Below are 14,580 nucleotides of genomic sequence, written 5' to 3'. Positions count from 1 at the left end.
CTGGATCCGTAACATCATGCGCCTGTTCCTCACGTCCCCCTACAGAATTTAAGCCAAAAATCGGTATAAAAATACACACGCCCTTTGCATGGCTTAAAACCGCATACGAATACCTGACAGGGCGGACGGGCGGCTTGAAGAACCCCGGGTCGTTCTTTTCAGCAATTCTCCCTCCTCGATACTCTCTAACCCTTCAGCTGGCAAACAGGGAAACACATCTAACACATCAATGTATCTTCATCTCAACCTCCTGAGTTCCTGGTTATCCGGCTCCAAAGCCAACCGATCTCTTAAAGCCTGCTCTATTCTTGACCTTAGAGCGGATAAGTCATAGATCCATTTATCCAGGCAGCTCGTCTCTCCAGACCCACACTCGGCATTATTCGCGGCGGCAGACGAGTTAACTCTCTAGACAAAATGAAAAGACACGCTTAGCCTATCTGTGTGTGCACCAACCAAAAAAAATTTAAAAACAAAACATCGAAAAATCAGTCTCCAAAAATTAAAAATTGCTTTATACCTATTCACCGGATAACCCGTCGCTTAGGGTTTTGCCCTGGCCACGACTGAAACCTCCATTTGAAAGCTCGTAATCTTGTCTCCGTGTAGGATCGTGTTCTCGACCCGAACGAGTCGTTCAGAGGTGTTCTTCTATGTTTCAGGTGCGGAATAACAAGAAACGTAGATAGAAATAGCTTGTTCTTCTTCTTAATCTACTGCTTTATTGATTTGACAATGATTACAGTCCAAACGTCACACCGGCAGCACCTCGGTATGGAAATCACAAAAACTTCTTATGGTTTCGCTTATGAGACAGCTATATATAGTGCACATGGTTTCGCTTATGTGTACATGACACATAAGCGGAACCTCTACAACGACAACCAAGCGGAACCTCTAGCATAAGTCTGTACAAGCGAAACCTCTTCCTAAAATACATACATTCTCCTATTTTCTCGTATATTGAGCCCTAATCTATACAACGCAATGTTTGACTTGATCCCAGACGAAATCAACAGATGTAGTGCATTAACAGACTCCCCCTCATATGTTGATGGAGTCGTTCATCACCATGCTGTGACCGTATATCTTCAGTCTTGATCAGTCTCTGGGCTTTTCTCTCTTTATCTTTATCAATTCTCTTGATCAGATCTCTTGATTCCTTAAGTTCATCAGTTCTCTTGATCAGATCTCTTGATTCCTTATGTTCATCAGTTCCAGGATTGAAATCTGGCTCACATTTTACTCAGGTATCTTCAGACTCTCCCTCTCGATTTACTGGCATTCTTTTGTTCTTCAGCAAAATCTTCAGGATAGTTGTCTGGACTTCACAAGTTCTCAGGATCGATCAGCCTGGCTCAAACAGAGGTCTTCAGGAATCGAAACCTGGCACTCTATCTTCAAATCCAAGATCAAACCTGACTATACCTGCACATTCTTAACCCAGAAATAAATTTTCTGAATTTAACAACTTGAGTGCACCAACACTAACTCCCTCTCATATGCATCAACAAACACTCTCTTTCAGATCATTCACTTATGATGAACCACTTGATAATTTGAAAAACATATTTTGACACTTGACACTCTCCCCCTCACAACAATGTCATCATGTTTAGCACTTGGAACTTTGAAAATCAGCTTTCCAACATCAGTTGTCGAATATCCTTTTGGATTTTCTGAAACTATATGCTAAAACACACACAAAATCTTTTTGGATTTTTCTTAAAGGAAAGAAACTGATATTTACAAACATATTTTTGTGAATTCGTGTAAGAGGATCATATCAGTTTTAAGACATGTCACTAACACCGTTAAGCTTGATTACATTTTCAATTCAAAACAATTCACCTAGATTGTCAGTATATCGGTCCACTGAAATTCGCACACAAAGTTCAATTGATCTGAGATACGATATTAATGTCTTAGATACTAACTTATTCGTGTGTCTCACTACTTGAATATACTCCCGTATCCAGATCCCAATATTCAGTCTTACAGGTGAGTATACCACAGATGATATCTGTTCAGGGGTTAAATGCGAGGGCCGTGAGAGCTCAAGTCGATACTTCCGTATACGCAGAGAGATGACGGCTTCGACTTTTGGTGTGTCCCCTTTTGAGGATCTTTTGATTTCAACAGCAGCGACTATCAATTTTATTGTTTCATCAGCATGCTGAGGGCGAAGCTATGTTTCAAGCTTTTGCGGAAAGCATTATCCAGGGACTAGGTCAGTACTTCCATACAGCAGAAGTTCCGGGATAATACCCCAGATATCACTGAGCATAAAGACCTAGTATCTCAGAATAAGGGACCTTTCAAACAAGATTTCAGGGGTTACCTATATATCCAAGTTTGTGTTAACCCACAGAGCAAGCAAGTTTGAAATTTAGTTTATATCTCGTCACAATTTACTAAGTGTGTGAAAACCTACTGACATATCCTTAGTGAGATTGTTTATCACATTTTATCTTTACCTTTCTTTAGCATGTTGTGACAGCCTATACTATCATTTCCTCTTTTCTCAACGAAACTCATTTTTTTATTTTATCATGTTTTTGGCTTTTTCAAATTTTCTAATGTTTTTGGATTTTCTGAAATTTCCCTACTCCCCCTCAAATGCAAACACATTTCAAAGGAAATTTGAAAATAACTAGACTCTTGACCCACTTGAAACATGAAAAGTAAAACAAACTGTACAGAAACTTGACAACCGACATCGAATCACATCAAATCGCCATTCTCTCGGCATAAACAATCTGAACTCCCCCTATCACAAACCATTTTCTCATTTAGATCTCAAAACACTTAAGTTTGTTTTAATCAAAATGATTTTTCCGGAAAACAAGTTTGTTTTTAACCACTTGAAGGTTAAACATGTGTTAAAATCGGGGTTATGGTTCATCATCTTGTTAGTTTTTCTATCATGTTAGTAAATGAAGTACAACTTAATGTCCCTGATTTACCATTTGCAAGTATGCACCCTCTGTACCAATTGTAAAAACACAAATACCTGTATCATGTGAAGGAATCAAACATCTACACACGACATTTTACCAAACAAAGATGCCGATTCCTGCTTCTCACTTACCAACCTGGAAGCTCCGGCGTCGTCCTTTAATCTGTAAAAAAATTCAACACATGTTCAATCTAGGTTGAAGGACTATATCACCAAAACCACTGTTACAAGAATGATGCCGATTCCTGATCCACGATTACAAACTTGGGATCTCCGGCATAGTCCTTCGACTATCATGGAAAACAGACTTCCATCCAAGTCTTCTCAGACTTGATGGCTTTCAATTCTTGTGCAGTGGGGTTGTATGTTGCCTTTTTAGTTGCATAAAAATCTTTTACCCCCTTTGCTTTCCACTCAACATTTTCCCAAAAATCTTTTTAACATTCCCGTTAAATGTTTTCTCGACATCAAAATCTTTTTTTTCATTGTAAAACTGATTTGAAATCTCTGTTTTACCAACTTTCTTTTTAATTTCCTCAATTTTAGTGATGGAAAATCATCATCATTCACCGAAATTTTCTCCTCAACCTGTGGCTCTTCTGGCTTTGTGGAACCAGATTCATCGCCGACATTCACATCAACTTTCTTAACAACCCACACTTGGTTGTCTTTTCCTTTCTTTTCATACCTATTCTTCTTCGAACATTCACCAACCTCATAAGTTGAATTTTCAAAAACTTTAAATTTTTCAGTTGGTGGTTTAATATCAACAACTTTTTCTTTTAGTTTATGAGAAACTCCCTGTTTTGTTTTGGCATTTTTTGTACAATTCCATGCAATGTGACCAGCTTCATTGCACTTGTAACAGGTACGATTCTCTCTTTGATACACCACTTCAGCTCCATTCTTTCTCTTCTCAGCCACAAATTCTTGGTTTGACTGTCTCCAAAATGGTTTCTTCTGCTCCTCATCTCCACCTGACACAAATTCTGTTTTTGTTTTAGAATTTTTATCATTTTTATGATTTTCTGGTGGAACAAAACCAAGACCTTTCTTTTTGTAACTACGATTTTGGTTAGGTTTCTTTTGAAAACCAGAACCAGAATTGTAACCTTTTTTCTTGTTTAACCGTTGTTGAACTCTTGAAGTATATTTTTTACATTTTTCAAAACTTTTCAAAACTTTTAATTCAGGAATATTAATCTCTATTAGTTTGAAAGTTTTGTTAATCAATTCCGTTTTAATACTCATTATTGGGAACTCTTTGTTGTAATATAATTTGTCAGAACCATTCAAAGTATAAACTACTTCAAATGTTTCATCATTCAAATTTGCTTTTGATAACAAAAATTCTATACTGTAAGACTGTTTGACTGACGAATTTTCCCTGTTGACTGACGAATTTGACTTTCCAGACTCAGAATTTGACTCGGACTCCTCATCAGTATCCAACACCTGATCGACCACCTTTTTTATTAACTCAGACTCATGATCAGTATCGGACGAGGTAAACGTGACATCAATGTTATCTGGTAAAACATCAGTTGTGTCGGTTTTAAGCTTTATATTGACTGCTTTTTCAAGTTGCTCCTCGTTTGATTTTCTAGGAGAGTACCCTTCCCAAATTGGAGGAGGACACTTGTTATAGCTAACAGTCAGTTTCTTACCACAATCTTTCTTTTCCCTCGGCTTTTCATCTTGAAAAGCTTCCATACCTGCAACAGTTGGGTAAATACGATCAATGAGATAATCAGAACTAGAATAGCTTAGCAGTAAACGTCTAATCCTCTCATTTTCGATCTTCTCGGTCTCCAACTATTGCTTCCACTTAGCACTTTCTTCGATGTAGAAATTTATTGCTTTTTGCTTTGACATCATGACTGCATTCATCATCGTCAGTGCTTGTTCTCTTTCTGAGTTTGTCTTTTGGAGACCAGTTACTGTTTTGTTCAAGACGTCATACGATTCTTTCACATAGTTGAGGTTAAACAGTAACTGCTCCTTCTTCTTCTCATACTCAGCAATGATGTCGTCTTTTGCTGCACATTCCTTGTAAGCTTCCAAACACTTTTCGCAAGGCTTTACAACTTCAACAATCTTTTCAACTTCGATTGTTTTTACAACTTCAACCACTTTTTCTTCTTCTTTCACCTTCTCAACTTCAGACATCTTTTCTTCACTCACCAGCTCATTTTTATCATTGTCCTCAGCAACACTTTCAGTCTTCATTTCCATGTGTTCTTTTTCAGCTCTTTTTGCCTTCAACTTTTCCAAGCGATCTGCAAAATAGAAAAGAAAACTTCCAGGAGAAAGTGAGATTTTGCAACATTTATATGTTTCTCCTCTTCATTATCACTGCTACTATCAACTGGTGATTGATCAAACTGTACAGACTTTTCAGAATCATTATCTGATATACTAGAATCAGATGGTGTTTGATCAAATACAACTTCTTTTTCAGAACTAGCAACATTTTGAACATTTTCATCTGAACTCTCTGAAATTTTCTCAACATTTTCTGAAAGTTCATCAACACTTTCTGAATTTTCATCAGACGTAACAGACTTTTCATCCTCACTAGTCACATTCACTCCAATAGACTTCATCCAGGTAGCAAACATGTCTGGTTCTCTGACAATTTTGGCGATGAAGGCTTTGAACTCTCCTTTCTCATCAACAAACATATCCCAGCTAAAACCTTCAGGTAGTCTCTCGTCATCTTGATCAACTAAACAGGCTTTGCTATCCGGAGATATGTAGTTACTCCAGTTGAAGTTCACCAAACATGCTCTTTTAGAATCCTCAATCTTCCTACCATGAGCCGTCTGTGAATCTTGAGATTGACCAACCTGCTGATAAATGGCTTTCCGGTAGTAGTCATCTTTTCCGAACGGATTCTGAATACCACTAGCTTCTCTACCCTTGCACTCCCGTTTGAAATGGCCTTTCTCCCTGCAACGAAAACAAGTAACTTTAGATTTATCAAAACCTAAAGTAGATACATGAGCATCAAGAAAGTCATTTCTCCCGGTGATTGTTTTGAACTTCTCAGCACGTCGAAGAACACATGCAAGACACCATTTGATATCCATGAGTTCCATTTCTTTGGCGTCTATCTGATCGTAATCCTCCTTTGTAAGCATAGGATTCCCGATCCGTCCAGCTACAAGACCCTCATAAGATAACAACACAGAACCAAGAAGTGCCATGTGGTCTTTAGCAGTGTCTTTTGAAAAGCTTTGACCTTTAGGAAGATTTAGAGCTATGTTGCACTGAATCACGTATCCATTTCCTGTCTTTGTGCCTTGAGACTGAAAGCTTGTATTTGTCTCTTTAGGATTGACACATGAAAATGATGAGAATCCACTACTGCCTTTGCTTGAACTTTGATCTGCTTTTTCTGTTGAATCACCAGCACTGAATGCAGTTTGGATTTTCGGACTTCTCTCTGACTCAGGAACCGAAACACTTCCTTTATAGTACATTTTTACATCCTGTTGACCACTGGGACTGTTCATCCTAGCAATCTTTTGTTGTTCTAGATCCTGACTCTCGATCTTTTCAATAAACTGAGAAATAGTCAACCCATCATAAACACTCGTGTTTTTCAGAATCATCAAGTATGTTCCCCATTCTTTCTGTGGTAGTGCATCGGCCAACTTATCCACCCACTCTTCACGATCTTTTTCAACACCCAACATCGACAATGATCGCACTAAGTGACAGTATCTCTCAATCAGCTTCTTTGTATCCTCTCCCGGTAAGCTACTGAACAGATCAAACTCTTTCTTAAGCAGCGCCTTCTTGCTCTTTATCATGTTCTCGCTTCCCTCAAATTTAACTTTAAGAGCATCCCATATCGACTTTGCCGTTTTGTCGTGCTGTAGCAGAATGAATATATCTTCTTTGATCGCTTGCTGCAATAAACTGATCATCATCTTCTCGGCTTTGTACATCACCCGTTCCTGATCTGTGAATTCGGATAACTGTTTGATAACCTGCAATTCTGTTCGAGGCAACACATACTTCTTCAATATACACTCCCATGATCTAAGATGATTAGCCTGAACCCAGTTCTCGAATCTATCTTTCCACCCGTAATATTCTTCGATACTCATCAATTTCAGGGGTTTTTGGGTGGTTCCCATCTCGTTCTCTAAGTTCATGGCCTGAGCAATCGCAGCTGGAGTAGACGGAGTAGCGAACGCGTTGTAAAACTCTGAATCCATGATGATTTGGCACGTTTTTCAATACAAGTGACAAATAAGCGAAACTAAAATGATCACACAAGCGATACTAGTTGTTGACCGAATAAGCGAAACTCTGATGTTCACACAAGCGAAACTAGTTGTTTGACCTTTGGAGCGGAACCTTAGTGTACTTGAAGCGAAAACAATAAGCGAAACTCCAAAAACTATCCTTTGAAGCGGAACTTTGAAGCGGAAATCCCTTAAGAATGACCGAATAAGCGGAACTATAATGCAATTTGAAGCGGAACTATCAAGCGAAACACCAAATTGTCAGTTGAAGCGGAACCTTGAAGCGGAACTAATCAAATGTCCAAATAAGCGGAACCTATTCGAAGATCAATTTGGTCCACTTTTAATCCATATTTTGGCATGAAACTTTCCAGGGTTTATCAATGTTCAATAACACGCAATCTGTGCAATTTTGACCCAATTCTGACCGTTACAACTTTCTGAAATGATAAAAGAAGGTGTAGAAGTAAGACAAAATGATGAAATCCAACTAATTTCTGTAGAAAACCTCCTCCCAAGCTCTGATACCACTTGTAGGATCGTGTTCTCGACCCGAACGAGTCGTTCAAAGGCGTTCTTCTATGTTTCAGGTGCGGAATAACAAGAAACGTAGATAGAAATAGCTTGTTCTTCTTCTTAATCTACTGCTTTATTGATTTGACAATGATTACAGTCCAAACGTCACACCGGCAGCACCTCGGTATGGAAATCACAAAAACTTCTTATGGTTTCGCTTATGAGACAGCTATATATAGTGCACATGGTTTCGCTTATGTGTACATGACACATAAGCGGAACCTCTACAATGACAACCAAGCGGAACCTCTAGCATATGTCTCTACAAGCGAAACCTCTTCCTAAAATACATACATTCTCCTATTTTCTCGTATATTGAGCCGTAATCTATACAATGCAATGTTTGACTTGATCCCAGACGAAATCAACAGATGTAGTGCATCAACACTCCGAGTCAAAAGCTCCTTCGTCCAATAATGAATGGCTCGGATCCCATCACCAGTGTTGCATGATGGCTGCCGCGTGCAGTCTACATACAACAACTACATGAAAAAAAATAAAATCAAAACAAAATAAAGCAGAATAATTTTTTAGTAATAAAAAGCTAATAAAAATTCAATAACCAAACACATACTCACCGTTAGGATGGTCAACGGCCCCGCCCAGCAACACTTTGGGTCCAATGGCCTCCATTTTTTCTTACATTTTCTCAAACAGTCTACGATGAAAGCACACCAGTTGAAATCTTCGTACCTCGTTTCTGTCGTCAAACGCTTCAGAACCCTGTCTTTTATGTACCCGTTCTGCTGTGAGCTGGCCATTGTGGTCAGGAAAAGCAAAGCAAAATCGGTACAGAATTGCGCCATGTCTTCATACTTGTCGTCTTGAATCGCCGCCGAGATCAGCGAAGGGGCTATGTAGCTAGACGGTGGGAAACGTGCACGCCACTCCTCCAGCGATGGGTGTAGCATCCTCGCTTCCTCAACATCGGCGAAATTGGAGCCTGAGTCACGAATCCCCAAGAGTTTGCTAATCACCCCGCCATCCACCAACAAGCCGCTGTTGCCCAGGTTTAACGTCATTGAATGGGCATCAAAGTTGTCCACGACATGGTAGGCTAGTTTCTCGGGAACCCCATTCACACAAAACCCTATCAACCCACCAAATCCCATTTGGATGATAGCCTCTTTCTGGCGTTCAGACAACCCCATCATCGCAAGGAATAATTGCTTCGGTGAAGAACGTGTGTTCAACGCCGGAAGCGATTTCTGAACTGCAGGTTTCTGTTTCTTGTGCCTTTTCGTTGGTGAACCACCCAAGCCAGGCTGCTTGTGCTTCCTAGTATTGCCTTTTATACTCTTCCGTGGGGGGGGGTATCAGCTTCGTCACTAGAGTCAAGGATAAGACAAGACACCTTACCACTCCGCTGAGGCCTAGACCTCGAACCTACACGTATAAGGCGGGAAGAAAAAACATATTACAATTCAGAACCAGTTACCCCAATCGGAGCACAAAAAACCATTCGCAAGGAAGTTAAGTAAAAAAAACAAATTTATGTTACCCGAACTAATGTTTATAACCCCTCTTTCTTCTTTTGTCTTCGCCTTGGTCCGGCTCGAGCTTCGCGTTGCCGCAACCATTCTTTCAGCGATGCCTGCGCTTATAAAAAACAATTATTAATACAACTCATCAATCAACACAGAGAACCCCCCCCCCCCCATTACGTAAGTTTGCTCTCAACCCCTGCTAACAAAAATTAAAAAAATAAAATAAAAACCCAAACAAATGAATTTTCGGCAAGGCATATATTGACTAACCACAAACCCCAAAAATCACCTCCAAAACTAAAACCCTAACCGCCCAAACGATGAAATCCGGCTACGCTTAGATTGAACCTTCTTTTCCTAACACTCTAAAGCCCAATGAAAAAACTCTAATCCCCAACAAAAGCTGCCAATCTCCGATTCAACGGGCAATCTTAACCCAAGGGACACACACCAAAGGAATGTGAAAAGAATAAGAGGTAAAGGAGCCCTGAAAATTCAAACGATTACATTTTTCATAGTAAGGAGGGAAAGCGAACCAACCTTTATATTTTGTTGGATTGAGTAGCGTCGGATACAAAATCTGGTAAACACAACGAACACCGATTCCCTGAGCTTCAACTTCGGACACCAAAAAATATTGAAAACCAAGGCTGCCGGATTCTCCAAACTCTTAAAAAACCAGGGTCGTCGTCGCCGGAGTTCTAAGAATGGCAGAGAGAAATCTAGGGATTGGGTGTGGGGTGGTTTGATTTAGGGAGAAAAAATGGTTGTGACATAGAGAATGCAGAAGTTTTTATGAAGATTGGACATGCACACTGAATTGTACAGAAGAAGTGACTACTGGCTCACTAAAGGCTTTTACCAAAATACCCTTTTCTCAATAAAAAATTCAAAAGCATAAGAGACAAAATATTTAAAAATAATTTAATATTCAGATCATCTCAACCATCCAACTCTTTGATCTAAAGGCTAGAAAGTGGTTCTCATGGTTCTTACAACTGGAGGTGGTTTTCATTTTAGCGGTCCCCTATATATATATATATATATATATATATATAGAGAGAGAGAGAGAGAGAAAGGTTAACATACAAAAGCCCTTATCATACTTCACGTACGCGACAATGGTAACCGTCAGATCAGGGCTATAATCACGCATGGAACAGATAATCACGCATGGGGAGTGTAATCACGCACGTTAAGATGCTCAAAAATGAAATAACGCACGTTATGTATTTGGTCGCGTACGTTAATGTACGTTAAGCCGTGAAGTACATTATACTTTATATTATATTATATATATATATATATAGAAAAAGTATATCGTACATTACGGCTTAACGTACTTCACGTTCAACAATGTGCGTGATTTGTTCTATAACATGCGTGGTTAATGTTTTCAATATGCGTAATTATAGTCTTTCAACATGCGTGATTTTGGATTTTTAAGTTATAACGTACGTGATTTTAAAATGAACGTTCGTAATTACCTGTCGTACGTGAAGTACGTTAAGCCGTAATGTACGTTAACCTTCCTCTATATATAAATTAAGGTTCCTGTAAAAAAGGCCTAAAGTGTGAGAAAGGTGAGAAAGAATCTCAGCCATTAGATCATTCCATATTAATTTCATTAGATCAAGGTTATATTAGTAATTATACCAACAAACCTAATTAAGGATCAAATCTTTGTAACCGATTTTTCTGAGTTTTTTTAGGGAATTCGATTTTTGAATATATTATAGATTCATCTAAATCATTAACAAATCCCGAACTCTAAATCATTATAAAATCGCATTCAATTTCTTATTTGATCACGCATACTGATTGCATACGCATACAATCATTAATCTGATTCATAATTTATTTCTTCATGGAGAACGACGATCAAGGTAATTCTGTATGTTTGATCCGTAGTTTATTATGTAATTGTAATCAATATTCAAGAACATTGTTCATTTAATTGTAATTGTCAATTTTTCAATCATCTGGTATTTTTATTGGAATTTTCATGAACACCGGTTCGTAACTCTGTATGGTGTTTTTTTTTTTTTTTTTGCATGGGTGTTTTTGCATATTAGTTGTGGTGTTTTTACTCTGGTACATTGTATGGTGTTTTTCAATGTGTGTTACTTTACTATACATAATATTTTGTGATGACACCACGTGTAACCCTTTCAGGGTGTTTTTATATGTGCATGGTGTTTTTATGTATGTTAGTGAAGTTGAAGCTGGTATGTGTTTTTTATATCAGTTGATGATGAGACATGGTGTTTTTTTGCATGTGATGTTCCTTACAGGGTTTTTATACGTACATGGTGTTTTTTCATCTAAATAGAGGATTTTTTTTATAACAGTTGATTTGATGTTTTGTGGTGTTATTTTATATGTATTATGTTATGGTGCTTTTTTACTGTAGAATCATTCAATTTAATTATTTTCGCAGGCTTTCAAACCTATCAGCCGCTTGGGAAACTACATCTGTCTCCAAACTCCGGTAAGAGGACTTATTTACCGGAGGTAGATGAATCGCTTAAGCCGAAGGATAAGATGACCTTTGATACGGTGAACAATGCATTCCTCTTTTATCAGAAGTATGCAATGGCTTCAGGCTTCACTGCCAGGAAGTCTTCTTAATACACGCATCATGGTGTTATAAAATCTAAATGGTTCGTTTGCTCAAAGGAGGGGACTAAACATTTTAAGGCGATCGATACATCTAAAGAGATTGACACCTCAAATAATGGGTTAAAGAGGAAATCTTTTCGACGTGTTCCTTCTACAAGGACGGTGCGAAGCACGTATGTGTGTAAAGTTAATGCCTTCGAATCTATACGAGGTATATTCTTTCAAGGAGGCACATAATCACTTTTTTGTTGCTGAGGAAGATAGGCATTTACTCCCCGCTAACCGAGGCATGAACTATATGCAAGAGCAAGCCGTTAACGCGTTGAGCGCCTTGAACATTGGATCTGTCAAAGCATTTAATATCATGAGGACATTGTATGGTGGGTTTGACAAGGTTGGGGCAACCAAAAACGATTTTAAAAATTTCAAGCGAGACCTGAACAAGTATATATCTGAATTTGACGCTGATATGATGATTAAACGGCTTATGAGGAAGATGGGCAGATCAAGATGCCAAAAGGAATTTTTCGGTGTTTGGGGACGTTGTTTCATTTGATGCCACATATCATTGTAACAAGTAAGTTTGGTAATTATTGCCTTTATTTTGATTTTTACAGCTTATTTTCTCAAGTATATGTCATTCAGTTTTATGGTGTTTTTATTCCGTATTTGTTTTTCAGGTACAACATGATGTTTATTCCATTTACTGGTATCAACAACCACAATCGCAACGTTACTCTTGGTGCCGCTATAATAGGAAACAAAACGGCTGAAACTTACCGTTGGTTGCTAAAGGTGTTTCGTGAAGCATTTGGCCGTGCCCCTCCGGTGATTGTCACCGACCAAGACCCAGCCATGAAGAAGGCTATTAAAGATACATAGCCTGAGAGTAGACATAGGCTATGCATGTGGCACATCATGGACAAGCTTACTGCTAAGGTGTTTAGTTGTTCGTGCTTTTGACCTTTCTTTTTACTTTTTACATACTTTTTGGTGATTATTGTGTTATATGTTATTCAATGGTGTTTTAGGTTGGTGCTACAATCTTCAATAATACAGATTTTAAAAAGAGGTTGTGTGCCATTGTGTGGACCGATTCAATTCTACCTGATAAATTTGGAAGTGAGTGGGCTACCATAATGAACGATTTTAACTTGGTTGATCATGAGTGGCTGCAGTCAGTTTATCAAATAAGGGATACTTGGATACTGGCTTATTATCGTGAGGAGGTCATGTCTGGGCTTATCCCGTTTAGAGAGTGAGAACCATTTCTTTGGACAGTTCTGTCACCCGGCGTGCACTCTTGTCGAATTTCTCGGGCATTTTGATTTTGCTATTGAAGCTCAGAGACATGAGCACAGGAAGAATGACCATGACACTAGAAATACTAACACTGAAATATGGGCTGAAGACTTTGTTTTGGAGGATCAAGCGTCCAGGACATACACACGCGCTATATTTTTTAACCAGCAGTTGGAGATACAAAACGGTATACACAGATGTGCTATCAGAAAGTGGGAAAACATGGGTGTCTTCGTTAACTTTTTTGTGAAGGACTGGGAACAACCATGCACTACTTTCTTCGAGGTATACACATGATGTTTTGTAGTGTTATTTATGAAAATTGTATAGCTCTTGCCGATTACCAGTTGCATATGGTGTTTTGTAGTGTTATTTATGAAAATTCTAAATTTCTAATGGTGTTTTATAGGTTATGATGCGAGAGGACGACATGACTGTGTATTGTACATGCAAAAGATTCGAACAGTTTGGGTTGTTGTGCTCACACATCTTTTGTGTGCTAAGGATGCTTGATATTAGGGAGTTTCCACAACGCTATATATTACGACCTTGGACTCGGGAGGCTGTTCCAAATAGTGCCCCTGGTGCTATTCTAGGTATCAATGAGACTGAGGATCATTATAATGAAGTTAACCGTGTTGTACGTGAGATCAAATATTCTACGGAGTCGGTTATTAACAAGCTTGTCACCAACTTTGATGCGCTATGCTCGTTCAAGGATCATGTTGTTAACTATTTCAAAACTGCGGATGAGTCGGTCGTCAATGCTCCACCTAAGAGGCGTCGTGAAAGGTTTGCCGAAATTACTGGTAACACAAAACCATCAGATGTAATCGTTCGTGTTCCCATTGGAACAAGATTCAAAGGTATGGGTAAGACTAAACGGATGAAGTCCAAACGTGAAATTGCTATAAGTCAGTTGGGTAAAAAGAGTCGTCAGTGTCAAAACTGTTTTAGATACGGGCATAACAGACGTACTTGCAAAAACCCTACCCGGACTAAAGAACAAGCTATGGCCGAGGATGACGGTGAAGAAGCTGGTGAAGTTGATGAGGAGGAAGATGAATGGGAGGAAGTTGAAGAAGATATGGATGAACAAGATGAGGATGCATTAGACGAGGAGGATGGGGTAGAGGAGTAGTAAGTTATTTACAGATGTCTAAACATTTCGTTTTTTTAACGTACTTTCTTCTTGTTTCATACATTGTTAGGTTTTTTATCGTTTTTTCGGATTCGCATAAACTCATGGTTTTATTTTGTTTACTTTTGTTCGAATTTCATATTACCGGTGACAATGTTTTATATATTGTTTCTCTTAAATATGTTTGTTTTGTTAACCAATGGTGTTATTTGTTGTTCAGGGTGTTTTATTATG

The 14,580-nt window shown here is 38.6% G+C and overlaps 1 protein-coding gene across 1 annotated transcript; it reads left to right on the top strand.

Annotated features, from left to right (window-relative positions):
• Positions 1-12,821: 12,821 nt before the first annotated feature.
• Positions 12,822-14,346, top strand: LOC110892307 (protein FAR1-RELATED SEQUENCE 3-like). The gene is made up of 4 exons (XM_022139482.1): positions 12,822-12,842; positions 12,935-13,161; positions 13,265-13,490; positions 13,615-14,346. The coding sequence occupies exons 1-4, from the start codon at positions 12,822-12,824 to the stop codon at positions 14,344-14,346; spliced, it is 1,206 nt and encodes a 401-aa protein (XP_021995174.1).
• Positions 14,347-14,580: the final 234 nt, after the last annotated feature.

Source organism: Helianthus annuus, chromosome 2, assembly GCF_002127325.2.
Source record: "Helianthus annuus cultivar XRQ/B chromosome 2, HanXRQr2.0-SUNRISE, whole genome shotgun sequence".
NCBI lineage: Eukaryota > Viridiplantae > Streptophyta > Magnoliopsida > Asterales > Asteraceae > Helianthus > Helianthus annuus.
This window is presented reverse-complemented; position numbering and strand designations above follow the sequence as displayed.